Source organism: Penicillium antarcticum (genome assembly GCF_028974205.1).
Source record: "Penicillium antarcticum strain IBT 31339 chromosome Unknown utg000009l_segment0_segment0, whole genome shotgun sequence".
Classification (NCBI taxonomy): Eukaryota; Fungi; Ascomycota; class Eurotiomycetes; order Eurotiales; family Aspergillaceae; genus Penicillium; species Penicillium antarcticum.
The window spans coordinates 720,559-732,743 of NW_026695307.1; the positions used below are offsets into that span (position 1 = coordinate 720,559).

The 12,185-nt window shown below is 50.4% G+C and overlaps 6 protein-coding genes across 6 annotated transcripts; 2 read left to right on the plus strand and 4 right to left on the minus strand.

Moving 5' to 3' along the window:
• Positions 1 to 45: 45 nt before the first annotated feature.
• Positions 46 to 2,265, minus strand: N7508_008631 (F-box/WD repeat-containing protein; the record flags this gene model as incomplete). Its single annotated transcript, XM_058466694.1, has 3 exons — positions 46 to 1,021; positions 1,072 to 1,414; positions 1,464 to 2,265. The coding sequence occupies 3 exons, from the start codon at positions 2,263 to 2,265 to the stop codon at positions 46 to 48; spliced, it is 2,121 nt and encodes a 706-aa protein (XP_058314540.1).
• Positions 2,266 to 3,061: 796 nt separating this feature from the next.
• N7508_008632 (NAD(P)-dependent alcohol dehydrogenase) lies at positions 3,062 to 4,370 on the minus strand (the record flags this gene model as incomplete). The annotated part of the gene is made up of 5 exons (XM_058466695.1): positions 3,062 to 3,939; positions 3,995 to 4,036; positions 4,098 to 4,157; positions 4,211 to 4,238; positions 4,296 to 4,370. The coding sequence occupies 5 exons, from the start codon at positions 4,368 to 4,370 to the stop codon at positions 3,062 to 3,064; spliced, it is 1,083 nt and encodes a 360-aa protein (XP_058314541.1).
• Positions 4,371 to 5,471: 1,101 nt separating this feature from the next.
• N7508_008633 (dihydrodipicolinate synthase family protein) lies at positions 5,472 to 6,479 on the minus strand (the record flags this gene model as incomplete). The annotated part of the gene is made up of 1 exon (XM_058466696.1): positions 5,472 to 6,479. The coding sequence occupies one exon, from the start codon at positions 6,477 to 6,479 to the stop codon at positions 5,472 to 5,474; it is 1,008 nt and encodes a 335-aa protein (XP_058314542.1).
• Positions 6,480 to 6,988: 509 nt separating this feature from the next.
• N7508_008634 (Gfo/Idh/MocA family protein) lies at positions 6,989 to 8,446 on the plus strand (the record flags this gene model as incomplete). The annotated part of the gene is made up of 5 exons (XM_058466697.1): positions 6,989 to 7,012; positions 7,061 to 7,223; positions 7,276 to 7,974; positions 8,037 to 8,127; positions 8,182 to 8,446. The coding sequence occupies 5 exons, from the start codon at positions 6,989 to 6,991 to the stop codon at positions 8,444 to 8,446; spliced, it is 1,242 nt and encodes a 413-aa protein (XP_058314543.1).
• An 865-nt stretch (positions 8,447 to 9,311) lies between these two features.
• N7508_008635 (uncharacterized protein) lies at positions 9,312 to 9,903 on the minus strand (the record flags this gene model as incomplete). The annotated part of the gene is made up of 3 exons (XM_058466698.1): positions 9,312 to 9,326; positions 9,380 to 9,618; positions 9,705 to 9,903. The coding sequence occupies 3 exons, from the start codon at positions 9,901 to 9,903 to the stop codon at positions 9,312 to 9,314; spliced, it is 453 nt and encodes a 150-aa protein (XP_058314544.1).
• Positions 9,904 to 10,243: 340 nt separating this feature from the next.
• Positions 10,244 to 11,743, plus strand: N7508_008636 (FAD-dependent oxidoreductase; the record flags this gene model as incomplete). The annotated part of the gene is made up of 6 exons (XM_058466699.1): positions 10,244 to 10,283; positions 10,332 to 10,369; positions 10,425 to 10,718; positions 10,770 to 11,067; positions 11,117 to 11,401; positions 11,463 to 11,743. The coding sequence occupies 6 exons, from the start codon at positions 10,244 to 10,246 to the stop codon at positions 11,741 to 11,743; spliced, it is 1,236 nt and encodes a 411-aa protein (XP_058314545.1).
• Positions 11,744 to 12,185: the final 442 nt, after the last annotated feature.

The window sequence follows — 12,185 nt, forward strand, 5'->3', positions numbered from 1 at the left end:
CAAAGAGCGCTAGAGAAACAGTATATAAACCAAAAAGCAGATAGATCACTCCTCCAAAAGGTCGATCCCGTCTAGTCCATATCCAAAGTCCATAATAACAGTGCGGGCATCCTGACTTGTCGCAACAATACGTCTATAATCGGACTGCACACTTAACATCCAGCTTGTGGTCCAGCCAGGGAAGTTGATAGACAAGTTGCCACTGTCACGGTCAAACACCTTGACACTCATATCGTAACTGCCGCTAACAATGCGCTTATTATCGCTGTCCAAGTGCAAAGACCGGACTAGGCCTGAGTGGCCGCGTAGTTCATTGACCAGATCGCCGGTATTGGCGTCGAATTGGTAGATTATGCGGTCGTTTCCGCCAGTCAGGATGGTCCGGCCATCATCGCTGAATTCGACACACGCCAGGCCACGGTCTTTGCTGACAAATTCCTTGACACACTGGCCAGAAATCACGTTCCACATCTTGGCTACGCCGTCACCGCTGGCCGAGACGATAAGGTCGCCTCGTAGCTGAACGGCGTTCACAGGACCGAGGTGGCCGACGAGTTGTCTCAGCAACTCGCCGGTCTTACGGTCCCACACGCAGATGGTGGTGTCTTTGGAGCATGAGACGATGTATCGGTCATCGAAACATACATCCAGGACACCGGCATGGTGGCCTGAAAGACGGTGGATAGGTCGGTAGTCGTTTTTTATGTCCCACACGATGCAGGTGTGGTCCGAAGATCCAGTCACCATGATCTCCTCATCAAATTGCAAACACAAAATTGAGGCGCTGTGATACACCGAATCTTCTTCTTCAGAGCCTTCATCGACATTATCAGGGTGGACGAATGGTGGCGTGATAGTCAGGAAGGGTGATGTTCCACTGGCCTGGGAAGTTGGACTGTTCACCGGACCGCGGCCGTACACGCGCTGCGATGGTGGTCCGATGATCTTCTGACAGGCCCAAGGATAGTGAGCGTCCCATACGCGAATAGTTCGGTCACGAGAGCCTGTGATAATCTTCTTCCTATAGAATGGTTAACGTGACACAGGTCAGATGATAATGGTGCAACATACTCGTCAAATTGGGAGCAATAGACGCTGTCCTGGTGGCCCTGCAGGTAAATGGCCGCCGCTTTGCCATCCTTCCAGCGCTGATCAAGAGCGCGCCGGGTCAAGTACATCTTCTTCCAGTCTTGGTTCGGAATTGACTTGCCCAGGCCGGAAGACTGCTTCATCTTGGAGGCTGTGTCGCTCGCAGGGCGTCGGCCATATGTACCACGAAAAACGTGCTTCCACACCGGCGAGGAACAGGCCTGGAGCCAACTACGAGACACAGCCTCGCAGGTCATCAGGGAATCAGGGTCTAGATAGGAGAAAATGTGAGCTGAAATCTCGGCGGGGAGGAAACCAATGGGATCTATAATACGTTAGCAGAAAATTCACAAGAATGCGTGAATGATTATTACCGATACGCCGGATGCCCTGGAAACCAACATCGGGCACCTCTGACCGATCGCGAAGATCGATACCAATGCCACTCTCCGAGTCCTGAGGGATTCTCATCTCAAGAATCTTATTCGACTCCCGCTCAACCTTGGCCATGCGAGCAACCTCCATTTGTTCATTCTGCGCAGCGGCAGCGGCGCGCGCCGCTGCACCCCCAAACCGATTGTTCGGTAGGATCGGAGGTTCCTGCCCCCGACCCGGAATGGGGACTGGGATTGAAGCAGTGGGAGCATAGAAGCCGTGCAGAGCAGACACGCTGTTTAACGAAGGACGACGATTGATGCTATACCCCTGAGGCCAATTGTTCGGCGCCACCCGGGCATCCCAGCTGCCGGTGGCGATATGACGCTTGTGCCCGGCACGATCCGTAACATGAGTATAATGGCGATCCTCATACCGTTCATGATCCTCGAGATCATCATGAACGTTTTCCATCACAGTGAGATTCTGCTTGGAAGACTTGTTGCGAAGGCTGACTGAGAGACGGCGGCCAAGAGCAACAATGCCGTCCACGGGGTGCCGCAAGCTTGAGAAGCTTTTGGCACCGCGGCGTCGAGGCACGGCATCTGGGAATGGCTCCATTTCTTCCAACACCGCGGCTTCACCATCCTGGCACATCTTCACCAAGGATGGCTCCTGCCAGGTATCCCAGCCAAAATCCTTCGACATCGGAACGGGAGCAGCTGTTCGGGGGCGAGAACGAAACGACAACGAGGGGCGTCGTCGTGTGGAGGTGGCGGAGGTATTCTCTCGTGGCGACATAATGAAATGCGCTTCGTATGCGAGGGGGTAAATACTATGCAAGCGGTCTGAACCTGATCACCGCGAATCGATAGCGGTGGACAATGAATGACAGGGGCTGAGACTGCTCAGATGTAAGTCGATATGATCGTCGGGAGTTCAAAGGCAAATCTATAAATGCCCGAGTAAATAGACAACGACCGTTTGTGAACTCCAGTACCCAGAAAAGAAGGAAATGAATGCAATGGAGAAACAAACAGAAAGAAATGACGGCGCAAGGGGAGATAAAAAAGGGCGGAAGAATTCCAGAAAGCCGATCGAACGGGTCTGAGGGTTGGGCGGTGAATTGGACAGGAGCGATTGGTTCCAGGGCGAGGTATTGGCGAGTACAAGGTACAAGCTGAGGGGAGCTGGGTGGTAACGAAAACAAGTACCCGGTACTTGTCAAAGACGTCGCCCCACGGATCAGAGTTTTAGAGTGTCGGGGGGCAAATATGGGGGAACCGAACTGCGGAGTACTTCTACCTCGATAGCCCTGTTATCTGACCGCGGGTCCATGTACCGAGTACTTCCTATTTAGTCCCCGGGTGGCAATCTTTAATCCATGGGGGCTGACTTTTGTTCGGGCGAGAAAGAAAAGAAAGTACGGGTAAGAAATGCTAAACTTGGAAAGCGATTATGCATGCATCAGATGTTGCACTGCACATAGATAATCAATTCGCGATCTATAAGCCTTCCCACCAAAATCTTATCAAACACGAACACCACCCAACTCTATTGAACACCAACACCCCCCCATGTTCTACATATACACCCCTTAACCAAAGATCTTCTCATATCCAGTCAGAGTGAAGCGATAGTGAACATCACCCTTCTTCATCCGCAACATAGCCTCCTTAAGGCCCTCCTCACCAATAGCAATCTCCTCAACCCAACCCTTAAGACGCTTCTCAGCAGCCAGCTGCAGCATCTCAAGCATCTCCCTCCGAGAACCCAAGTGACTAGCACCAATAAGCACACCATTGGAGATCAAGTTCTGAGCCTTAATAACTTGCCCGTCCTCCTCAGGAAGGCCAACACTAATCCAACGCCCATGAACATCCATCATAGACAAATACTTGGCCAAATCAAAGCCCTCCGAAGAATTAGCACAGTTGATAATCAAATCAAAAGAACAAAGATGCTCCTTCTCCCACCCCTGCTCAGCAGTAGCGATATACCCATCAGCCCCAAGCTTGCGCGCATCAGCCTCCTTGGCCCTGGACCGCGAAATAGCCCAAGTCTCCGCACCAAGCGCCTTAGCAAACATAACACCGAAATGCCCAATACCCCCAAGGCCAACAATACCAACCTTCTTTCCAGGCCCAGCGCCGTTCCGCACAAGCGGCGAATAAGCCGTCAACCCGGCGCACAGCATCGGCGCGACGGTGTTGCTCTCCAACGCGTCTGGAATTGGGAAGACCCAATGCTCGTGGGTGCGCACGTGTGAGGAGTATCCGCCTTGGCTGATAATGCCTGTCTCAGGCCACTTCGAGCCGTAGGTGTCCATCATTTGGACTTGACAGTATGTTTCGTTTTCGTTTTTACATTGCTTGCAGGTGCCACAGGAGTAGGACTGCGCACCTACGCCGACCCGGCTGCCTTCTTTGATGAGGGTTACTTTGGGTCCGACGCGGACTGCTCGGCCGATGATTTCTCGGGCGGTGTTAGTATGAGGGAAATCTTGGAGGGTTGCTGCATGGATTCTTACCGTGGCCAACACAGAGAGGGAACATTTGCTGGCCCCATCCTCCTGTGAGGTTGTCAGTTTGGACTTTTTATCGATTGAGTCGTGATCTTGGAGTATTTCATACCGCTGATGGTGTGCACGTCACTACCACAGACACCGCAAGCCTCGATCTTGACATCGACATCTATACACAATTAGAACCAGACCAATCGCAACAACACCAAAATCAAGTCTTACCATAGTCACCAAAAGGCTTCAGCTTGAACTATTACCAAAGCCAAGTCAGCACAATTCCAAAAACCTCCAACAGAAGAAAACCCACGAAGCGCTTGTGAAACTCGGTAAAGCTTGCAGGTCCATCGACCTGGAAACCCTCAGCTTCCTCGGGGTAAGGCATTGTTCAAGATAAAAAAGAGCAATTGATCAAGATCGTCAGAGATAGCACGACCAAGGAGCCTAACGGTATGACAGACAGTAGACACAAGACAAAGCAATAAAAGAGTAAGAGTAGCAGAAAAAAGAAAAGGAACAAGCGCGGGGTGGAGGGGGGTATGTATATCAACGCCACGAAAACCGCAAAGCAAGCACGGATCGCGAGACATCTTCCCGTTGCAATCCCAAAGCCAATACCAATACCAATGCGGGATATAGTCTCCCTGACACTATACAAGCGTTCTACAATGTACAGCACCCCACAGGCTCGGACATTAAAGCGCGAAATGACTCCACCGGCAGAACTAGCAAATGCGGTCCGGGAATCAGAGCGCGAGATGAATTGACTGTCTCTCGTCCGAGAGGAAAGACAATACGCTGGGCGAAGGTCAGATGTCTGTGCAGTGTGGGGCTTATCTTGTTCTTGTGGAGTTTAATTTGGGGGTTTCTAGATGTCAATACGATCTGCCTACGTAGTCAACTGTATGGACATTACGTAGGGGTGTGTATGTGTAGTTCTACTCTGGCAGTTGGGGCTCTCGTATCAGCTCCGACTTGGAGATTTTCCACCAATTACAGTCAAGGGAGAAATTGATTTCCGGGGCTTATCGCGATAAGTGTATGCGGGGCTTGGGGTTAGGGCTTGGGGTTGCTGGGGTTAAAATTTTGGTATAAGAACTGAGGTTACTTGTTTGACACATTAGATGTGTTTTGATGAGTTTAATACTTCATTTTGGTGTCATTGTTGGCTTCGGTCTTTCGGGTGTGCTGAGACCGAGCCCCCACAATGTGAGGGCGGGAACGCTCTATGGAATTGGCGAGTAGGATATGAAATACAAGCTAAAGAGTACAATCGCCGTAGAAGACAGGGAGAATGCGTTGCCACATTGTAGAAGTTTATGGGCCTCGGCTAATTTTGAATATTCCCGAGTTTGTTATCCTACTAGAAGAATCAATAAATAAAGTGTCATTTCAGGCCATGGGAAGGTTTAGAGCTGCAAAGCTAAACCAATAGAAACGTATAATTTGGTTTATATTAATAGAAATGATTCGTAAAGCAAAGCTTTTATGCGACATCAGGGAGAGACAGCTCTACATCCATAGCAGGCTTAATCTTATCAGCAACAGCCTTAGTCTGCTCTTCACTAAGACGAGCAAGAGGGCGGCGTGGGAAGCCACCGTATCCATAGTAAGACTGAATAGCACCCTTGGTACCAGGGATAGCAGCCTTGGTAAGAACCCAATCAGCAGCACTGAGCTGTGCCTGAGCCTCAATAGCCTCAGTGAGACGACCCTCAGACCAAAGAGTGAAGATGCGCACGCAGAGACGAGGAAGGACATTAGCGCCACCGGCAAGAATGGCAGATCCACCAGAGACAAGGGTCTGGAGACTGAAGTCGGCAATACCACCGAAGGCAACATATGGGTGCTTGGCGTCGGGCTTGGAGACGGTAGCAGTGCGTTGAGCCGGGGCCAGAGGGGAAGAGGGGGTGATAGCGCCGAGGGCACTTGCGACACGAGTCAGCTTGCCAGTATTGGCGCAGGTGAACTTAGTGCCGACGATGTTGGGGTGTTGGGAGATGCGAATGATGAGATCGGAGTCCATGTCGATACCTGCAACGGCACCAGGATAGTTGTACAGGATAAGAGGAATGGGCGAGCCATTGGCGACGGCTGTGAAATATTCGTAGAGTGTCTCGTCGTTGCCGACAGCGTAGCGGTAGTAACTGGGAGGCACGATCAGGACGTACTCGCCGCCAGCGGCAGAAACCTCCTTGCACAGATCGATGGTGCCGCGGATGCTGTTCTCGCTGGCACCGGCGATGACGGGCACGTTCTTGAAGCCAGCTTCGTCGAGCGCGGAGCGAGTCTCGCGAGTGACGGTCGCGCGCTCCTCACGGGTGAGGTGCACTGCCTCACCATTTGAGCCCATTGTCACCAGACCGACGAGGCCGGCCTTGGCCAGGCGCACGGCGTGACGACGGATAGCGGCAATATCGAGGTCTTCAGTCTGGGTATCAAAGAAGGTCATTGTTGGCGCATAGACGCCGGGGCGGAGTGGGGTGAGTGTCATGATTGCGGACTGTATCGGATGATTGAATTGAGCAACAACATACCTGGATGGGAGGGGTATATAGACAATTATACATCGTTCTACTCGGGCCATCTTTCCCCCACGTCGGCGAATGCTCCGATGCGCGTTGTATGGCGGAGAATCTCATTCCACCAATCACCTGATGCGGGCCAGTGTGTGGGGGCATGAGGGGTACGGCTAACGACGCAGAACAGCCGTTGCGAGAAGCAAAGAGGACATGATGGAGTGTATAGTCAATTAAGTAAATCAATTGAGACTACTGAGAGCATTCAAATCCAGCCACGAAATAGGTTAAGAAATAGAGTGGTGAAAAGGCGAAGAAGGGAAAGAAATACATGGCGATAAGATATGACGGCTATTGAGCTTCAAATGCCGGAGGAATTTATTCCAGCAACTAAACATCCCGATTTCCCTGCTTTCTCTTCTTAAAAGTCTTCATCCCCCAGAGTTCCCCAGATTATCCAGGGACAATACTTATCATTGACATCATGGCTCCTCCTAGCGTTTTGATGGTATGGCATGCGACTCCCCGCGGTAAATTCAAGCTAACAGATTGACAGGTCGGCACCGGCGAGTACACCACTGGCTTTGTCGGTGGTGGTGCTTCTGGATCAGACAAAAAGGTTGGCGTGGTAGGCCTCACACTGTTTGATCTGCGCCGACGAGGCAAGGTTGGCGACCTGAGCATGGTCGGTGTGTCGGGCAAGAAGTTCCCCGGAATCCGTCAGTTGCGCAAAGAACACAAGCCAAAGAAGACGGCTGACTAGAATAATAGGCGACCACCTGCACCGCAACATCTCACAAGTCTACAACAACCTCGACACCTCATTTGCCTCATTCCCCGCAGACGACCAGACCGACCCAGATGCCTACAAGACCGCAATTGACGCCCTTCCCCGTGGCTCCGCCATTACCATTTTCACTCCCGACTCAACCCACTACCCGATTGCCTTGTACGCCATTGAGCGCGGGCACCATGTGCTCATCACCAAGCCCGCAACCCAGCGCCTAGGCGACCACCTCTCCCTCGTCGAGGCCGCGCGCAAGAACGGCGTCTTCGTCTTCATCGAGCACCACAAGCGTTTCGACCCTGCATACTCCGATGCGCGCGCCAAGGCCAAGACTCTCGGTGACTTTAACTACTTCTACAGCTACATGAGTCAGCCCAAGAGCCAGCTCGAGACTTTTAAGGCCTGGGCCGGCCGTGATTCTGATATCTCTTACTACCTGAACTCTCACCACATCGATATCTGTGAGAGTATGGTTCCTGAATACAAGCCCGTGCGGGTCACAGCTACTGCTTCCCAGGGTACCGCTGCTGCACTTGGCTGTGTTCCCGAGACTGAGGATACTATCACTCTTTTGGTTGAGTGGCGCCGTCGTGATGATCCATCAAAGATTGCTACCGGTGTCTACACTGCCAGCTGGACCGCACCTCAGAACGCTGGTGTCCACTCCAACCAATACTTCCACTGTATGTTCACATTCCCGCGAGCACCAAATAGTTCCCTGCACCATTCTAACACATTGAACTAGACATGGCCGCCAACGGTGAAATCCGTGTGAACCAAGCAAAGCGCGGCTACGACGTGACCGGCGATGACCAGGGTCTGATCTGGGTGAACCCGTAAGAGCTTCCATTATCTATCATTCCAGTTTCAAATACTAACCCCAAACGCAGATTCTATATGCGCTACGCTCCTGACGAGGAGGGCAACTTCAGTGGACAGACCGGATACGGCTACATCAGCTTCGAGAAGTTCATTGATGCCGTGACTGCCGTGAACGAGGGCCGCGTGACCCTTGATCAATTGGACGCTCGTCCTCTGCCCACTCTCCGCAACACAATTGGCACAACTGCTATCTTAGACGCTGGACGTAAGTCGCTGGATGAGAGGCGCCCGGTTGAGATTGTCTCTGAGGGACATCACTGGGAACTTAAGTAATTTTGAATTATATTAAGAATCAAATTAAACGGGATATACCTTATTTCCTTATTACATTGACTTGACGTGATAAGCTCGCTCCACTAGAGGCGCCAATCAAATTTGGACTTGGATAAGGGTGTCGTCTTCAGTGTTACCAAGTCTTTCTCAGTCTGTTCGTGTTGAGGAGATTTCTGCCGGCGTGTGTGGCGAGAATGGGCTACCACGCGCGATGATTCTGTTCGTTTCTGGTGGCGTAACTCTCTTTGTGATGCTCCACATTTGACGGCTGAAAAACCAGCCGGAGGAAGTGCTATTCCAGATTATACCCTCCAAGAAAAGCTCCTATCTTTGACAAGCGTACGGCGGTGGAAGTCCTCTTTTTTGAGAGATTTTGTGGTACTGTGTCGGGGCTAGCACCTGCAGACTTGGCGTCCCCTTCGCGGTATAGACATGGCTGTGTTGCTTGTTTGGTTATTGAACAAGTTCCACACACTTGAAACAATTAATTTCTGTTTTATCAGTAAAAAAAAATCCTTACAGGGGAATGGAAAAAATACTTGGACGCTCACCATCGCATGTGATATCTCCTTGGATTTGCAAGGATTACAGGCAAGCACTTTTTGCCGCTTGGAGTATATGTAACTTGAGTGCCCAGTGTTTTCTAGCATCTAAAAGATTATGTCTTCTTAATTGAAAGCATATTCGTATTTCTTGAAGATCGAAGATTGCATTTGATTGGTTACTCAAAGTGGGAGAGGAAGCAGCGTTGAAAGATTTGCTTTAGCAGGTAATACCAAGATTACTTTACACCAAGCGAACCAGACCTATTTAACACCAAGCTAGAATAGTATCCAAACTTTCAGGACAGGCAACTCGTCTTACACTAGGCCGTGGCGACCTTTGCATTTATTAGCACTGAAAAGGCCTAGCATCGGCACGAACAAAACTCACCTGCCAGTAGTCCAGATAATCAATATTGCTCAAACTGCGTGGCGTCGCCCATGCAGTGACGTTATTGAGCCAGTCATATGCCTCCGCACCTGTCTCAAAGATTGCCTCAACATAAGGAATGGCCGCTCTCTCAGTAATCAAGATATTAGCCCCATCACTCGTCTGCAAGACAAAGGTAGCCTCGACTTTGAGCCCATTGGGTCCCTTGACACTTGTTGCAATTCCAGTGGTGACGGTACCTGCAGATCACTATTAATTAGCCCGAGAATCCTTGTTTGAATGAACATTATGTGCTTTTTATGCAGACTGCGTCTTGTTCACTAACCCTTCATCTTTGGACCCGAAAAAGAACCATCAGTAATAGCCTGAACAGCTTTCAGACCGGTCGAAGAACTTTCAATAATAAGAGCAGAGCCTTTGTTCACAGTAGCACTGAAGAGAAGAGTCAGGGCCGGGGGAGTCGGCTTACTGCCGAGGGCCGACACCGCAAAGGCAACAAGAGAAAAGAGGAGAGATAGCTTCATTTTTGCTTCTAGAATGTATGTGAGTTAATGCACGATTCTTGCTTGCATGGATCATATGCAAGGCTTCCCTTATAAAGGAATTGATTTTCAGTGACTTGTTCTATGCAGGTGAGAACTGCTTTGCTGCATGAGCCTCGGATCCCGAAATCCGGGGGGCTAAGACCGGCACCCGAATTTCAAAGAATACTTCGATGGGATGATGCGATCGGTTCGGCTCCAGGGATTCAGTTACCGGGATTTAGTTTGTCAGAGAGTCAGAATTAAGATATAGATTGCATTCTGGCCCCTGCGAGACGGGGAGAGGGCGACCAAGACGGCCTCCTTCTTTCTGAATTTCAAAATGGCCTCGACTGACTCGCACGTTATTGTTATCGGAGCCGGTAAGCATCTTAGTCTTGTATCTATGGAGATATGCTAACGGCCTTTAGGTATCACCGGACTTCTGACTTGCCAGGGCCTCAAAAAGGTTCGCGACGTGTATCCCTAAGCCCTAACTCATACCTGACAGCGCGATATTGTAGGCCGGAATCCCCTATTCTTGCTTTGAGCGTGATGCTTCTATGAATTACCGCAGTAATGAATGGACAATGGCCATTCACTGGGCACGTCCCCTGTTGGAAGACATCCTTCCAAAGGAAGTCCACGACAAGTTCCCCACGATCGCTTGCAACCCTATTGCGGGAATCCACAGTGGTTTGTATCCAATCATCCACGGTGAGACAGGCGAATTGATCACTGGAGTTCCCTATACGGAGGGATTGCGGGTTCCACGAAGCCGCATGCGTGCTTTGTGTGCTGAAGGAATTGACGTACAGGTTAGTGACCCCATCCTGCGCCCTTGGAGAAAAGAATTGACCTTAAAGTAGTACGGCAAAACTCTGGTAGACATTGCATTCAACGAGAGCGGCAAAGGCGTAGTCGCCACATTCTCAGATGGCACACTCGTCTCTGGATCTATGATTGTCGGCGCTGATGGGCCCCGGTCTCGCGTACGCGAAACTGCCATGGGAGATGCTGAGCTGGCCGCTACCACTTCATTCCCTATCTTCCACACTAACATGACGGTCTGCTACAACGATGCCGAAAAGGCAAAGTACGTGCGTGAGAAGTATCCTACCAGCTACCTCGCACTGAGCGATAGGTCCTTCCACGCTTTCCAGTCTAGTAAGTACTTAGCATTCTCATGTGGTTCCAGTTCCTAAACCAGCTACAGTTTCGAGCATGCCCGATGGTCCGGATCATCCCGAATCTTGGATCTTCCATATGGCCATGGCCTGGATGGGCGAAAGTGACAACACAATGTGCTACTCCGAGCGACTTGCTCTTATTAAGGCACGTGCCGATGGACTGGGAGAACCTGCTAGGTCCGCATTCATGTGGATGCCCGAGGACACTGAAGTCCACAAAGCGGATATCAGTTACTGGATCAGTCAACCGTGGGAGAATCGGGAGGGCCGATTGACACTTGTTGGTGATGCTGCGCATCCAATGCCACCGTGTGAGTGCATAATGAACCACCAAATTGTTGAATTTCTACTAACAAAATTTCTAAATTCCAGATCGCGGACAGGGACTCAACCACTGTGTTAACGATGTATCCAAGCTCTTAATGGGTCTTATTGCAGTCCACAGTGGAGAAGCAAATCTCTCTGAGACCATCGCAGAGTATGAGTCTGAGATGATTCCTCGAGGAAAAGAGGAGGTCACCTGTTCGGTTGAGAATGGCAGGATGTTGCATGACTGGAACAAGGTCCAGGAAAGTCCCGTGTTCCGGCGTGGATTTAAGCCGATGGATGGACATGATACTCGACAGGGACAAGAGATCGCGCAGACGTCTTAGATGTACCGTAAATGAATGGCTTGAAGATTCAAGGCTATGCACTGCTGTCTTTAGTTGTACTGCCAACGAAGCTCCCATATTCCAAGTCAAATTCTAGTATTTCAAACAACTTCTTGCCTACAGTTTTTACCCGTACTCAATTAGGAAATGAGATCTCATGGATAGCTATTTGGAGAAAATCTTTACTCAATTATAGAAACCTTATACCATTTTATTGGTAACGCCTTTCTGGTGGGCTGAACTAGGAGACATTCTATAGAACACCTAGTCACTGAAGAAAGCATGGGGGTCTGGTAGTACCATACCAACTTTGGGCATCGGGTATTTATTGCTATCAATAGAAATAATGAAGCAAAAAGGTTCTGGAAAAGGTACCAGGCACGTTCCAGCCAGCTGCCTGCGATGCTTACCTTTTTTTCGGCCCCGGCGCCCGAACCCCGTG